General features: G+C 42.2%; 2 protein-coding genes across 2 annotated transcripts in view; both read left to right on the forward strand.

Annotated features, from left to right (window-relative positions):
• Positions 1-8,913: 8,913 nt before the first annotated feature.
• LOC118841580 (zinc finger protein 420-like) overlaps positions 8,914-16,553 on the forward strand; it is a 40,845-nt gene continuing 33,205 nt past the window's right edge. The window contains exons 1-3 of the mRNA XM_036749121.1: positions 8,914-8,983; positions 9,648-9,738; positions 10,756-10,882. Of these exons, the coding sequence (XP_036605016.1) occupies positions 9,706-9,738; positions 10,756-10,882 (160 nt within the window). The 5' untranslated portion in view covers positions 8,914-8,983; positions 9,648-9,705. The remainder of the gene's footprint in view (positions 8,984-9,647; positions 9,739-10,755; positions 10,883-16,553) is intronic.
• LOC118841332 (zinc finger protein 850-like) lies at positions 13,008-14,971 on the forward strand. The gene has a single exon (XM_036748708.1). It carries the CDS (start codon positions 13,008-13,010, stop codon positions 14,895-14,897), a length of 1,890 nt encoding a protein of 629 aa, XP_036604603.1. The 3' UTR covers positions 14,898-14,971.

Here is a 16,553-nt window from a genome sequence, read left to right on the forward strand (position 1 = left end):
CTACAAATCCTACAGATCTTGAATCCTTGTATCCAAGTGAGTCACACCTTCAAGGAGACTAGGGAATAGGCAGAGCCCAAGCTCAGATGAAAGAAACACACAGACGGGATTATGGACCTCATATTAATCTGACTATATATTGGAAGAATGGATTAAATACTGTAACTAGGGCACTGATAGACACTGGGGCTGAGGCCAGCTTGATTTATGGAAACCCTGATAAATTTAAGCATGGAGCTCCTATTAACATGATGGGACTGGGAGGGTCTAAACTATCAGCCAAACAAGTGAAATTGATGATGAAAATTGGACAATTGCCTAAGAAAGAATATACTGAGGTCATTGTACCCATTCCCGAATACATCATTGGAATAGATATATTGAAAAGCATGACTCTGAATTTGCCTGAAGGTAGATATCAATTTGCAGTAAGGAAGATAGGAATTAATACAGTTTCAGTGGGAAAATTAAAGATGGACCCAATCACTTTACCTGAACCTTCTAAAATAATTACTTTGAAGCAGTATTGTGTGCCAGGTGGGCAGGATGAAATTGCCAATACTATAAAGGAATATGTTGAAGCAGGAGTGTTAGTCCCTACAACGACTCAATGGAATATTCCTGTCCAGCCAGTATGAAAGTCAGATGGAACGTGGAGAATGACAGTGGATTATAGATAATTGAATAAAATGTCTCCACCCTTGTATGCTACCGTTCCAGATACTGTTACCTTAATAGAAAAGATGCAGAAATATGATGGGACTTGGCACACAGTTATTGATTTGACCAATGCTTTCTTTACAATATCGATAGACTCCGAACAATGGGATCAGTTTGCTTTTACGTGGCAGGGCCAACAATATACTTTTACCCAATTGTCACAAGGATATCTGCATAGCCCAACTATTTGTCATGGGATTGTGGCTGAACATTTGGATGAATTGAAGTTACCTGGTGTACAGCTTACCTACCACATAGATGATATTTTGATACAGGGAGAAAATGTAAAAGCAATTGAGAAGAGTTTGATGCTTTTAATTGAGCATAAGGAAAACAAAGGACGGGAAATTAACCCTGCAAAGATTCAAGGACCAACTCAAACCATGAAATTTTGGGGTGGAATAAAGGTCTGCAAGAAATTCTCCCACAAGCTTGACAGAAGATTCAAGATTTTCCTATCTCCACCAATAAGAAAGAGGCACAAAAGTTCATAGGACTGTTTGGATATTGGCAATACCACCATCCCACATCTTGGACAAATTTTGAAACCCTTATATAATGCTACCAGGAAAAAATATGAATTTGATTGGGGACTTGAACAGAGTAAAGCTTTTAAAAAGCTAAAGCTGCTATACAATTGGCTCTGGATTTATGACCCATGCAAAATGGACCAGTGGAATTACAAGTGACTGTACAAGATGACTATGCGAATTGGAGTTTATGGCAGAAACAACTAAGCCGAAATGTACCCTTAGGATTTTTGTCAAGAAACTACCTTCATCTGGATTACAATATACACCTTTATATTAGGAAGGCAGAATTTATGATTTCAAAGAGAATCTCATATGTGCCTAAAAGGTCCGGAACCGCAAGATATAAGGAATTCTCTAGGCAGAAGGCAGGAGAACTAAAGCATGTATTTACACTCCACAATAACAAGCCCACAAACCAGCGTCCCCATTTTGATATTTTCATCAAAAGCTTCCAGGCCCAATAAGTCCGCCTTATAAGGGTAACCAGAAGGCCACAGAGAAGCGAGATGGTATAAGGCAAAATCGTATACATGCTTCCCCTCTACGGTAAGAAGATTACCCACTAGCCTCTAGTCAGCTCTGCTACCGGCAGCTCAGCTTCAGCTGTAGGTGTCTCTGGCTCCAACCGGAAAAGGAAAGGAGAATCTTCAAGCTGTCCTCTCCCCTCTTATAGAGTTTTTGACATCATCAAGCGCCGCCTGAACTGACCAGGGCCGATTGGTTCTTGACTTGGCCCCTCCCCCAGCGTAGACCACGTTAACACACCTCCCCTCAGCCAGCGCCACGACTCATCACACAGGAAGCTCTGGTCCTGCCCCGGAAGAGCAAGCCCCAGCGTCCAGGGAAGCTCAACGAGGCGAGCTGAGTCATTCAAAGAAAACAAAGTCCATTCTGGCTACAACCTTTTGAAAAGCAGTTGTTAGCTAAATATTGGGCTTTGGTAGAGAATGAACAACTGACTCTGGATCACGAAGTGATATTAGGGCCTGGAATCCCTATTATGATTTGGGTAATGAGTACCCCAGCATCTCACAGAATTGGACATGTGCAAGAAGCTAGCATAATTAAATGGAAATGGTATGTTCAGAATAGGTAAAAAACAGGCAAAAGTGGTGTTTCTGCTCTATGTGAGTCTATCAACATTGACTGAAATAACAAACCCTCTGAATCAAGGCAACAGTTGGTATAATCCTTGGTAAAATGGAATGACAGATACGAAGGACTGACTGAAGAACAGAAGAAACATGCATGGTTTACTGATGGGACAGCAAAATATTTGGGACATAAAAGACATTGGAAAGCAGTAGCCTATAAGTCATGTACTAAGAGAATTTTGGAAAGTACTGGGATAGGTGGAAGTAGTCAATATGCTGAACTTATGGCAGTAGATCAAGCTATTAAAACAGAGAAAGGAGGACAGTGTCATATATTCACTGATTCATGGGCAGTAGCTAATGGGTTAGCTACATGGATGTCAATGTGGAAAAAGCCGAATTGGGAAATTCATGGTAAACAAGTTTAGAGCAAAGAACCATGGGAAGATATATGGGACATGTCTTTGGTTACTAATTTGTCAGTTTTTCATGTAGATGCTCATGTGCCCCTCACTGCGCCAGAACATTAGTACAATGCACATGCTGATTGACTACCAAAGATTGCTACTGAACATATTGTCCCTACTTTGACACCAACTGATGACATTGTACTAGCAAGATGGGTCCACCAAATGGCTGGATATTTAGGGGTCCAGGCCACACACCGGGGGGCACAGGATCAAGGTATTAGTATCTCTTATTCATTGTTAAAGTAATAGAGGAATGTCGTATGTCAATTAGAAAAGGAATGAACTGTTCCTCGGGTAGTAACTGGAGAAATAGCAAGGGGAAAAGTTCCAGCCCAGATCTGGCAGATAGATTACATTTGACCACTAACCTAAGATAAAGGATGCAAATTTACATGTATTTGTGTTGACACCTATTCAGGTGTACTAGTGGCTTGCCCTTACAAGAATGCAACCCAGAAAAACACCTGTAAAACTCTAGATATTACAAGTCTATATTATGGAACCCCAATGTAGATCCAAAGGGACAATGGGTTACATTTGAAAGGTAATGAGATGAAGAGATATTGTGTATTGAACAATAGAGAGTAGATATATCATATTTCATATTATCCACAAGCATCTGAATTGATAGAAGAAATGAATGGATTGTTGAAAGAACAGTTAAGAAAGTTAAGTTCTAATAATTCTTTTTTTGTTTGTTTTTTTTTCTTCCAAATTCTTTTTATTATTCAAATATAGTGCTGATACCTAAACCAGGAAGTACCAAAACAGAGAACAAAAATTACATACCAATTTCCCTAATGAATATTGAGGCAAAAGATTAGCTAAAATATTAGCAAAGAGATTAAGTTCTAATAATTCAAAACAACATTGGAAGGACAATTTATTCACTGCATTACATAATTTGAATAATAGACCATTAGGAGGGAGTACACCTCTGGCCAGAATAATGACCCCAAATCTGCAAATTAGAAAACAGCAAACACATAAGATCCAAAATATTGAGTATTGGACTGCTGAGGAAAGATGTCCCACCACCATATCCAGGAATACTTGGTTCGGCAGGATATGACTTAAATTGTTTAGAGAACTTTTTTTTTATTCTTAGAGGATTCATTTATCAAGGCATTGCTGAAAAATTAGGCAGCTATTAATTAGAAGGTATTTAAGAGCCTGCAATCTCTTCTGGAGAAGCTCAATTACGTCTCACTTGGTTATATGCATCACACTCTCAGTGAATCAATCAATCAAGAAGCATTATTAAGCACCTACTATGTGCCAGGCACTGTACTAGTTCTTCAATATACTAAATTGTTCTAACTCCAGAAGGAGGATCTGCTTCAAAAGGGCTTTATAGAAGAAAGAGCCTTTCATATAATTTGAAGAGTGATAAGCCCCATCTCTGCCCTAGTAATAATGAAATTTGCCCAGAGACAGAGGAAAAAAATTAAAGAATAAATTTTTAAGAACCCAAATATTGCTTGCATATACTGTGCACTAAATAGGTTTAAAAGTAAACAGTTCAAATCTTCAATCTGATACTGCAGTTTTTAGTTTATGAAGAAAACAGCCTGCAAGTTAACTGATGGAAGTGTTGTATCACCATAAAGTAGCAGTAACTATTTCTTTTTCAAGAGTTTTATGTGAGGCAGCAGAGCTATGAGATGAATAGTTTTAGATACTGTGGTTCCTTAATATTCCCATAAAGCCTATTTTTGTAAGTAGGTCTTACTCAATAGGCACAAAGCTTCAACCTGAACATGTTAAAAAAGGCCTATTTCCACTGAAGTTTCTTTCAAAACATTTCCTAACTATGGCTGAAAAAGTGGCTAGGGATTGATACCTTCTTAGACTTTTTTTAAAAATATATTTAGTTTTCAGCATTGATTTTCACAAGAGTTTGAATTACAAATTTTCTCCCCATTTCTACCCTCCCCCCCACTCCAAGATGGCATATATTCTGATTGCCCTGTTCCCCAGTCAGCCCTCCCTTCTGTCACCCCACTCCCCTCCCATCCCCTTTTCCCTTCCTTTCTTGCAGGGCAAGATAAATTTCTACACCCCATTGCCTGTGTATCTTATTTTCTAGTTGCATGCAAAAACTTTTTTTTTCTTTTTGAACATGTTTTTAAAACTTTGAGTTCCAAATTCTCTCCCCTCTTCCCTTCCCACCCACCCTCCCTAAGAAGTCAAGCAATTCAACATAGGCCACATGCAAATCATTATGTATAACCCTTCTACAATACTCATGTTGTGAAAGACTCACTATATTTTGCTCCTTCCTAACCTATCCCCCTTTATTGAATTTTCTCCCTTGACCCTGTCCCCTTTTGAAAGTGTTTGTTTTTGATTACCTCCACCCCCATCTGCCCTCCCTTCTATCATCCCCACCCTTGTTTTTATCTTCTTCGTCCTTTTTTCCTGTGGGGTAAGATACCCAATTGAGTATGTATGGTATTCCCTCCTCAGGTCAAATCTGATGACAGCAAGATTCACTCATTCCCCCTCATCTGACTTCTCTTCTCTTCCTACAGAACTGCTTTTTCTTGCCACTTTTATGCAAGATAATTTACCCCATTCTATTCCTCCCTATCTCCCTCTCTCAATATATTCCTCTCTCATCCCTTAATTTGATTTCTTTTAGATATCTTCCCTTCCTCTTCAACTCACCCTGTGCCCGCTCTCTCTCTCTCTACATATATACACATACATATATACATACATACACACTCATATATATACACATATGCCTATTCCCTTCAGCTACCCTAATACTGAGGTCCCATGAATCATACATATTTTCTTTCCGTGCAGGACTGTAAACAAAACAGTTCAACTTTAGTAAGTCCCTTGCAATTTCTGTTTCTTGATTACCTTTTCATGGTGAATCTGGGTGTGTTTTCACTGCCTGGCCATATTCCCAACCAACTAACTTGACCCTTGAGTTTTTCAGTGGGGTATGACTGCTTGTAGACTGAAGACTTCTATGTTCTAAGCTTGGAGGGATGCACCAGCTCTGCCACACCAGCACTTCTCCTTCCCCAAGAACCTCCAACCCGGAGTGGCCTTAGATCTTCAGCAGGCTCTTCACTCCTGTTCTGATCCACCACTTAATTCCTCCCACCAGGTGGGCCTGGGGCCAGAAGCAACTGCAGCTGTACTTCTGTAGCTGCCCCACTCCTTCGACTCCCACAGCTTTTCCCACTAACTTTCTCTGTTGTCTTTGGCGTTGGTGGGTTGAGAAGTCTGGTAACTGCTGCAGCTTGCTGATTCAGGGTGCTAGCGCACGCTCTGCCCGGCTCCTGGTCTGGTTGGTCTGTGTGGCGCACGCTGGGCTCTGCTCCGCTCTGCTCCCAGCTCCCTGCGGGATAGACCTCACCCAGAAACCATCCAGGCTGTCCTGGGCTGGAGCCCTGCTTCCCTCTGCTCTTTTGTGGGTTCTGCAGTTCTAGAATTGGTTCAGAGCCATTTTTTATAGGTTTTTGCAGGGACTCAATACGGAGCTCACACTAGTCCCTTCTTTCCAGCCGCCATCTTGGCTCTGCCCTGAGAGTTTTCTGTCATACTTCTTTTACCTTCTTTATGGAGAGTCTCTCATACTTTGCGATAGAGAACTACATTTATGATTATCGTTGATGTTGTGTTTATTGCCTGTTTCACCTTCTGCTGATTAACTCCTATTTATCTTGTCTACATGTTGTTTGCACATGGTTGCCTGTTGTTATCTCCCACTGACTGAGCTCCTTGAGAGCACAGGATGATTAGACAATTCTTACTGATTTACCTTGAATAATTGTGCATGACTGAGAACATGGATGGAAGGTTTTGAGGCCTGGATAAAAATAAGCCAGCATTCTTAGTAAAACCAGAATTTTTGCTTCTCCAACATGAACTTGATTGGGAATGTTAAGTAATCCCACTTGTTTATCTCCTTTACACGGGAGCGGAGCTAAGATGGCGGCTGGTAAGCAGGGACTAGTGTGAGCTCCGTACCCGAGTCCTTCCAAAAACCTATAAAAAATGGCTCTGAACCAATTCTAGAACGGCAGAACCCACAGAACAGCAGAGGGAAGCAGGGCTCCAGCCCAGGACAGCCTGGATGGTCTCTGGGTGAGGTCTATCCCACACGGAGCTGGGAGCTGGGAACGGAGTGGAGCAGAGCCCAGCCTGAGCGGTGTGGAACAACCAAACTTGGAGTCGGACGGATGGGGCCCCTAGCATCCTGATTATCTTCTTTACACACACACCCAAATCCTCTTTTGGTGGATTACTCTTAGCTCTCTGCCCTGCCAAAGTTGGTAGAATGTAATGTGAATAAGATGGTGCCTAGGATGGGCGAGGGGGTTGGAGGGGAGCCAACTGAGCTCAGTCCTGACAACACAGCAGTCACTGCTCTGACCTAAGATTTTGTGGTGGAAGCAGCTGTGCCCTTGAGTTACAGCAGCCAAACTTTCCCTGAAGCTTTTTATTCAGGTCTGGAGCAGTGTGAGAGGCCAGTCATAAAGGTGTTGAGAATAATACAGTCCGGCATCTTCAGGTGGACTTCTACACTACTCATTAAGAGAGAGAGGTCTCTGTCCCTGTCCCAGACCCAGCGCCATTGAATCAGGCAGGGACTCCAGAGTTTAAGATGGTAGCAGCATAGATTAGGAGGTTGGGATACTGTTGTGGTGGCTGCTGATAACAGGCTAAATTACCACTAAATACTAATTTACCAAATTACTACTACTAAATACTAAATTACTACTACTACTAAATATCCTGACCAGCTCTGGAAGACATAGTGACCTTCTTTTGTCAAGATATTCAGAGACACCCTGTTTCTAAAGCTAAGTTGAGGCAAGCAAACTGTGCCCTGAGCTTGGCGTAACAACGATCTTTGTGCTCACCTGCTGGCAAAATAAAATAATTACTGTATTGCTTTAACAAGCAACAGGTGTTCTCAGACAAACCCGATAAGTACCCATTCCAGTCATGAAATCCTGCTATGAATCAAACTTGTTACATTGTTGCTGTTACCTCTTATAGACCTGAGTTCAAATCCATCTTCAAATATTTGCTGGCTGTGTGACCCTGAGCAAGTCACTTCATCCTAGTTTCCACTTCTATAAAATAGGGTATATAATAGCACCAGCTTCTCAGGGTTGTTGTGAGGACTAGATGAGATAATCACTGTAAAGTACTTAGCAGTGCCTGGAACACAGGAAGCTCCAAGCAAATGTTGGCTCTTAGTTTTATTTAGTCCATCTACAAAATGACTGTCAGTTTCCAAGCGCAGCTAAATGCTCTATCTCCTGGTTTCCCTTGGGTCCGTCTCCTTGACAGAGGAAACAGACACAAAGAGGGCACAGACTGGCTCCACCCTCTCCCCTCCTCCGTGATCCTTATCCCACGTACCTCACATAGGGCCTGGCCCTTCTCGGATCCTCGAGTTTTCCCCCAACATTGCTTCCCCAAAACACATGCCAGGCCACAGCAGAGCCTTCCATCGACCCCGGGGTGCCTGCTAGTTGCCGCCGCCCTCTTAACCTCTCCTGCTGCCCCGACCCCCCTCATGTCTTGCTCCTCTGGCCTGGAAGCCCCAGGGAGACTGATCTAGAGCTCCGGGGCTCCGGCCCTCAACTTGTGGTTTCCTTCCTCGGAGCCGTGGCTTCTATTAGTGGTCGCGTCACTTCCTCCGGGGAGACCGCGGCGCAGAGGAAGCATTTCCATAGAGGTAGCCTGTTGGAACTGGCTGCCATTGTAGGAGACACTGAGGGGTGGACTAGACTGCAAGAAGCCCCAGGGCCCCGCTTGGTGTGTGACCACATGCCTGGTGACTCCCCGTGGGCTCTGGGGCTCTGAAGACCACGCACGAGGCAAAGAGAGGCGCGGAGAGGGCGGGGCTCCAAGGCAGGACAACCCAGGAGGGGTGGGGCAGGCAGGAGGCGGGACCGCATTGCAGGCTGGGGTAAGGGTCATACTGCAGGCAAGCGCAGAAGGCTCTCCAGCCTCCAGACTACGATTCCCAAAAGGTTTTGCTCGCCTCGGGGGCGTTTTCCAAGCCCAAGGGCGGGAGGATGGGACTTCCGTCTTCCTAAGTCACTTTCACCTCGTTTCCTTCCTACCTCTTTCATGCTTGCTGGTGCGGCCTCTCCCCCTCTGTCCTCCGCTCAAGTGTGACGGGGTGAGGGGCAGCCGAGAGCGGGGCCAGGCCCAGGAGGGGGCCGGCAGCGGCGGCGGGGTGGAGGCCAGTTGGGAAGCTCACGGAGAAGGGGGGAGCGTCCGCCCGGGGAGGAAGAAAGCCCCCGAGGCATTACTAGGGTTCTGGGGGCGGTTCGAGGAGGAGCAGGCGGAGGCGGAGCCTGGGGGCGGGTTCTATTCCTCCGTCAGTCGCTGCGGCATCCCGTGACCCCGATCTGGTCCTGCCCCTCCCGGCCTCAGTACTTCTCCTATGCCCAGGGTCCGAGGGCAGGTGTCCCTGGTGTGCGTCCGTCTGGTCCTTGGTCCTGCCTTCCCTATGGCCTCCTCTCCTCCTCCCGACATCCGCCGAGGCATCCTCTCTTCGGGGAAGCCTTCCCTTCAGCTGCGAGGGGTCCGTGCCGCCCCCCCCCCCCCCGCCAGTGTCTGTTCTCCAGTTATGTCCGTAAAGAGATTGGCCCCCCACCCAGGAGAGAAATTACTGTTTCTCCCCCTCCCCCAGAAATGACTGTTTCCTATTGCCTTGCCCCCAAGCCCCGCACTCCCCTCCCTGATCTCCTCTCTAAGGCAGAAATGGGGATTTCTAGTTTCTGAGCAGGGCAGATTCACAGCGTGGTGCTTCATTCTCATGGTTCTCTTTTCCTCCTTAGATCTGGCTTCTGTGGCCTCTGCCCAGCCCCAGTAGGTGGGAGCCTTGAGGAAGAGGAAATGTCTCCTGTGCTGACAGCCAGGCCTGGACAGGTGAGTGCCACGTGTTGCTTTCCTGAAATACCTTCTCAATGGGATATGTTCCTTTCCCTTATGGTACAACCTTAGAAACTGTGGGCATCAGGGAATCGTATTTAGAGCTAAATGCCACCATAGACCCCAATTAATCCTCTCCACACGCAAAAAGACTTTACATTGTGGTTTTTAAAAGTTTTAAGCGTGTGTGTGTGTGTGTGTGTGTGTGTGTGTAAAATCATCCTATCCATATTGCCATTTATCAGTTCTTTCATGTCATGTCAATTTATTAAGCAATGCATGGTAATTGCATGACAAACTGGGACCAGCCCCTTCCTCAACTTAGGGCTGGACCCTGAATATAGGGGGAGATGTACTTTTATACATCAAAAATAGTCAAAGGTGACCAATTAATTAAAAGCAAATTAAGTAATCTGATTTCTAGTTGGAGGAAAGATTGGGGACTTTCCATGTTGGCAGGGAGGGGACGCAACAGTTTCACTTCCCAGGATTTAGAGAAGAAGGTGTCCCACTCCCCCCAAGTGAAAGGAATGTGGAAACAATAACTAATTGTTTAGTATGGCAGCAGTTTTCAGAGAAGACATATGGGTTTCTTGAGATGTAGAATTGTGAGATCTTTTTCGATCTCACTGGGTTTCTGGTCAGCATAAACTAAGTCCTTAGTTAGGGGTCTGTAAACAGCAGGTAGAGATGTTCTCGTTTCCCAGCCACACAGGGCTAGGTTCAATCAACGCAATAACATTTTCTCCCATTTCCCACAATTGAACAAATTTTTCTCACAAGACAGAAGTTGGACTAGACCTGTAATTGAGCAGAAAAAGAACTGAGCTGTTTCCAGAATTGAGTCACAAAATGGAAGTCAGTGTGGTTGACTCAGTTGCCTCAATTCCCTGTACCAATAGCTGTCCTTATGCCCTCAGTTCCCTCATCCTGCTGGCAAACTAAAGTTTACATTTGAACTTCATAAGAGTTAGCGCTATAGTTGGGTAAGCACAAATGTTTTTGGTATTTCAGAAATCAGTCACATTCAAGGATGTGACTGTGGACTTCACCCAGGAGGAGTGGGTACAATTGAACCCATCTCAGAAAAAGTTGTACAGGAATGTGATGCTGGAGAACTATAGGAACTTGGTCTCTTTGGGTAAGAAAAGTTAACCCTTTGGAGTCTTAACATATACTGTGACAACGTTCAAGATTTTAACAATTATTTGGCGTACAAAAGGAAACTATTCCTAATCCTTTTGTAGCCAAGGGACAGATTGCCTGTACTACCTGTTTCCATGAAAAAAAAAGGTCTTTGCTTCGTATGCCTGGAAATTGATTTCTTGATTTGTTGTTATTCTGAGACTGTATCTTCCCCTCTCTGTTGCTTCAAATCAAAATTTTCTTTTTAATCCCAATACACAGTGTTCCCACTGTTCACATGGAGAATGAGTCAAATGACTATCCTTCAGTGGTCCTTTATACTATCCTTGAGGTCTTCTAGCATGCCTACTTTTTTCCCAAAGAGGGTTTGAACTCATTTTGAATCTTTTTATTGAGTTTTATGGATGCTTTTTTAAAAAACAATTAATTTCTCTGAAAAAAAAAATAAAAACCCTACTTCTCTCTCCAACCAACCTATTGAGACCCCCATGGTTGAAAAAAAAATCTCAGATCAAATCAGCTAATATAGTGTCCTTGGTGTTATAAGATGGAAAGAGTATTTCATCTGTCTGTTTTATGATGGAACTCTGAGATGACTGCTTAGCACTTTTTCATTTTCAACTAACAGGATTTGCAGATTCCAAACCAGATGTGATCTACCAGTTGGAAAGGAAGGAAACATCTTGGATGCAAGAGGCTGATATTCCCAGAAGCAGATGTCCAGGTGACTACATAAACCCAAGCAGATGGGTCATTGCAAAATACTGACCTCTTGGTCATTTTATGTCAAAGCTCCTGTACGATGTTGAACAATGTGGTCTATTAAAGCTTCTCAGGCCTGTTGAGAGGAGCTGAGACTTCAAAACTTCATTTTTTTTTTTTTGCCTCAAGAAGTTACTTTTCTTATGTATCTCTTTACTGAAATGTACCTCCACTCTCAAAGAAAGTTTTTGTCTAAGTACAGGGCAGTTATTTCTCTTCTGTTCAGTGAAGATTTATCTTATTTAAGCAGGCATTCTCCTGCCTCACTTGCATGAATTCATTCTCCCTTTTAAAATAAATACATTACTTAAGATATTAATAGTTGTGCTTCTGATATTGTTTTGTTTTTATAACTATGTTGCTTAGCTGCTACTTTTAAATATATTTAATCCTAACCTGATTCCCCTTTCTTCTGTCCGTCATGTTATATCATCCTGTTTTTCTTTATACTTTGAAATTTATGTTTATAAAGGTATGTTATGTTTGTATGACAGAACTTATGTAGTCATTACCCCATCATTGTACCTATAGATTTTCATTATTTTGCTCTTTCACAAAAGGTTATGAAAATTTTACTGAGTGCTTTGTTTGCTTTCAGTTACTTATTTTGGATGCAGACCTAGCAGTGGGGATATTGGGTGAAAGGATACAATTTTGTAGCTCTAGCTGAAATTCCTATCTTACTTTTCAGAAAAAAAGGTGGCAGCAACTTAATAAGTAGCTATTTCAACATGATTGCCAAAAATTTATCATTTTGAAGTGTCTTTGCTAATCATATGGCTATTCATTGATACCTCCAAATTGTTTTCATTTTTTCCTTTGATTACCAGAGTTTGAATAATGTTTAAGGTAATTATTAATAATTTCTTTTGTCAAAAATACCTATATCGTTTACTCTTATAAATTTCAATCAGTTCCTTACAAAGTAGATATGTTGGATTTTTATAGGAAATTTATGACAACAGTTATCACATTTTCCCCTCATATTTCTTCTTTATTCTGTTTACTTCATGTATCTGTTTCTCTTCCTCACTCTAAACTCAATTTTCTATTTTATTTCTGTTCAGTCTTTTCCCTTCCTATTTTCACCTCAGGTAGTAAGCAAGTTCTCAGTCATCTTTTTTTCTGAATATTCTTATTCCATTCAAATATCAGCCAATGAAAGTAGAGTCAGCTTTCATTCATCCCTCCAGGTAATTTCATCCTAAGTCAGTTCATTTACGCATGTTACTTTTCAGTCATCATACTTTCACATTAGCTAAATTGATCCTTTGTGAAAGAGTAGTGAGGCTAGTCATCTCAAGAGAGAAGGCAAGAGAATAGCTTTTAAACCTTTGGGCAACTAAGAACATTGGGAAATGGTTAAAAAGGCAGGGTTAATCAGCTCTTTCTTATTCCTTTCAGAGAACAGAAAATTTACTGGAGATAAACCTCTTGAATATAGTCAATGTGGGAAGGCCTTCAGGAGCAAGAAGCATCTTGCTGTGTGTCAAAGAGTTCATACTAGAGAGAAACTTTATCAATGTAGTGAATGTGGGAAGGCCTTCTGGAAGAAGTCACATCATACTGAGCATCAGAGACTTCATACTGGAGAGAAACCTTATCGGTGTAGTGAATGTGGAAAGGCCTTCAGGATTAAGTCAGAGCTTACTGTGCATCAGAGAATTCATACTGGTGAGATACTTTATGAATGTACAGACTGTGGGAAGGCTTTCCCCTACCACTCACATCTTACTCGACATCAAAAAATTCATACTGGAGAGAAACCTTATGCATGTAGTGAATGTGGTAAAGCCTTCAGGTGCAACTCAGCACTTACAGCACATCAGAGAATTCATGCTGGAGACATTCTTTATGAATGTAAGGAGTGTGGCAAGGCTTTCCCCTACAACTCATATCTTACTAAGCATCAAAAAATTCATACTGGAGAGAAACCTTATGAATGTAGTGAATGTGGGAAGGCCTTCAGGTACAACTCACAACTTACAGGGCATCAGAGAATTCATACTGGGGACATTCTTTTTGAATGTAAGGAGTGTGGGAAAGCTTTCCCCTACAATTCATATCTTACTAAACACCAAAAAATTCATAGTGGAGAAAAACCTTTTGAATGTAGTGAATGTAGGAAGGCCTTCAGAAGTAAGAAACAACTTGCTGTGCATCAGAGAATTCATACTGGAGAGAAACCTTATGAATGTAGTGAATGTGGGAAGGGCTTCAGGAGTAAGTCAGAGCTTACTGTGCACCAGAGCATACATACTGGAGAGAAACCTTATGAATGTAATCAATGTGGAAAGGCCTTCAGGATTAAGAAACAACTTACTATGCATCAGAGCATTCATACTGGAGAGAAACCTTTTGAATGTAGTGAATGTAGGAAGGCCTTCAGGAGTAAGAAACAACTTGCTGTGCATCAGAGAATTCATACTGGAGAGAAACCTTATGAATGTAGTGAATGTGGGAAGGGCTTCAGGATTAAGTCAGAGCTTACTGTGCACCAGAGCATACATACTGGAGAGAAACCTTATGAATGTAGTGAATGTGGAAAGGCCTTCAGGATTAAGAAACAACTTACAGGGCATCAGAGAATTCATAGTGGAGACATTCTTTATAAATGTAAGGAGTGTGGGAAGCCCTTTCTGTGCAACTCAAAACTTGTACAGCATCAAAGAATTCATTCACAAGAGAGACCTTATGGATGTAGTGAATGTGGGAAGGCCTTTAGATGTAAGTCACAGCTTACTGTACATCAGAAAATTCATACTGGAGAAAAACCTTATGAATGTAGTGAATGTGGAAAGGCCTTCAGGAATAAGGGACATCATACTGTGCATCAGAGAATTCATACTGGAGAGAAGCCTTATGAATGTACTGAATGCAGAAAGGCCATCAGGAGTAAGGAACAACTTATAGTTCATCTGAGAGTTCATACTGGAGAGAAACCTTATGAATGCAGTCAATGTGGAAAGGCCTTCAGGAGTAAGGCAGAGCTTACTGTGCACCAGAGCATACATACTGGAGAGAAACCTTATGAATGCAGTCAATGTGGAAAGGCCTTCAGGACTAAGAAACAACTTACTGTGCATCAGAGCATTCATACTGGAGAGAAACCTTGTGAATGTACTGAGTGTGGAAAGGCCATCCGGAGTAAGGAACAACTTATAGTTCAACTGAGAGTTCATACTGGAGAGAAACCTTTTGAATGTAGTGAATGTGGGAAGGCCTTCAGGAGTAATTTCCCAACTTAAATTGCATCAGAAAATTCATTCTAGAGAGAAACCTTATGAATGTAGAGAATGTGGAAAGGTCTTCATGACAAAAAAGCAACTGTGTGCATCAGCAAATTCATATTTGAGGCATTCTTTTTGAATATAAGGAGTGTGGGGAGGCTTCCCCATACAACTCAAAACTTCTTTGACATCAAAGAATTCATACCAGAGAGAAACCTTGTTGAGAAGTATTGAGAGTAGTATGTGGAAAAGCTTCCAGGAGGAAGGCACATCTTAGTGGGCATCAGGGAACTCATACTAGAGAAAAACCATGTGAATGGTCATACTTAAGCACAGCAGAAGGAGGTGAGAAACAAGTACAGTATCTTTATAACACAGAACATATCCAGTAATTATGGATCATATTGTATTGTGAGTGGGTAGTCATGCCTCCTTCCTTCCGTCAATCTTTCCATGCCCTGCTTGAGAAAAAAGGTGAAGAAACTGTACAGGGTACTTGCAGGAGGAGTTAAGAACATGTATGGGTTCTTGTTTCCATGGGCAGATGGGCAGAGAATGTGGCATAAATGATTTATCACTGTTACATATAATTAGAAAAATAAAATACTATTAAGTGGAAAAAAATAAAATATAATTAAAAGGGGTTTTTGTCCCTTTTTCCATTTAGCTAACTTTTTTCATAATTTATTTTTCAGTTCCTTTTATTTTTTTTTCCTAATTTTTCCTCCATCTCTCTTATTTGATTTCTGAATTCTTTTTAAATTCCATCCAAGAGTTCTTTATGGGCTTGGTACCATTTGATGTTACTCTTTTGGGTAGGAATGGGTTTTTTTTAACCTCACTATTTTCCTCTGAATATGACCCAGATCTTTTTAGCAAAGTATTTATTTATGGTTGGGTTCTTTTTCCTTTGCTTACTCATTTTTAAATTTATTTTTAATAGTTTATTATTATAATCAATTTTTAATCTCAAGTTGTGGGTAATGTTGCCCTAGCCCTCAGGTCTTCCTTACTGTTATTTTTTGAATTCTGTTGAAGAGCTCAACCTCAGGGACTCCTCTCCTCCACTAAACCACAGGGAGGACCCCACCACCCTGCTGCCACAAAAATGTTCTTCCTCCCTCTAGTACTACACTCACTGGGCATGTGCTTGCTTCTCACCCTCAGCCACAACCCCAGATATCTTCTGGTTAGCACTGCTAAGCCTAGGTTCTGGAAATGCTCAGGGGGCTGGAGCGGGGGTGGGGTGGGGTGTTGGAGTTCAATCTTCCTGCACTCAGTCATCTGTAAGGTGAAGTTTCACACCCCTGATCTAGGCCTAGCTTCTGGAAATGCTCAGGGGTCTGGTGGGGGGAAGGGGCTTCAGTCTTCCTGCACTCAGTCATCTGCTTTTCCTTAGAAGAAAGAGGTAAAAGTTTGTAAGGTGAAATTTCTTTAGGCCTAGTCTGCTTCCGAGCAGAGCTGCTATTTGTTGATTCAGTAGAATCAGCCTGGACATGACTATGCTTCACTTCTACCAAATCTCCGTCCTTGGAGGTCCTCTCTTTTTGAGGTCTTCTCAAATTATCTTATCAGGATGACTGCTTTACCACTTTATTTATGCTGCTCTCCATTTTGTGGCAAATTTCTTTTTCTGGAAGAAATCGGGGGAGCCTAGAAATTTTTGCCCTACTC

The sequence above is a fragment of the Trichosurus vulpecula genome, chromosome 3 (assembly GCF_011100635.1).
Source record: "Trichosurus vulpecula isolate mTriVul1 chromosome 3, mTriVul1.pri, whole genome shotgun sequence".
NCBI lineage: Eukaryota > Metazoa > Chordata > Mammalia > Diprotodontia > Phalangeridae > Trichosurus > Trichosurus vulpecula.

What these genes read in the sequence shown, in the direction of transcription:
- LOC118841332 (XM_036748708.1), top strand. Translation starts at nt 13,008, where the DNA reads ATGGTTAAAAAGGCAGGGTTAATCAGCTCTTTCTTATTCCTTTCAGAG.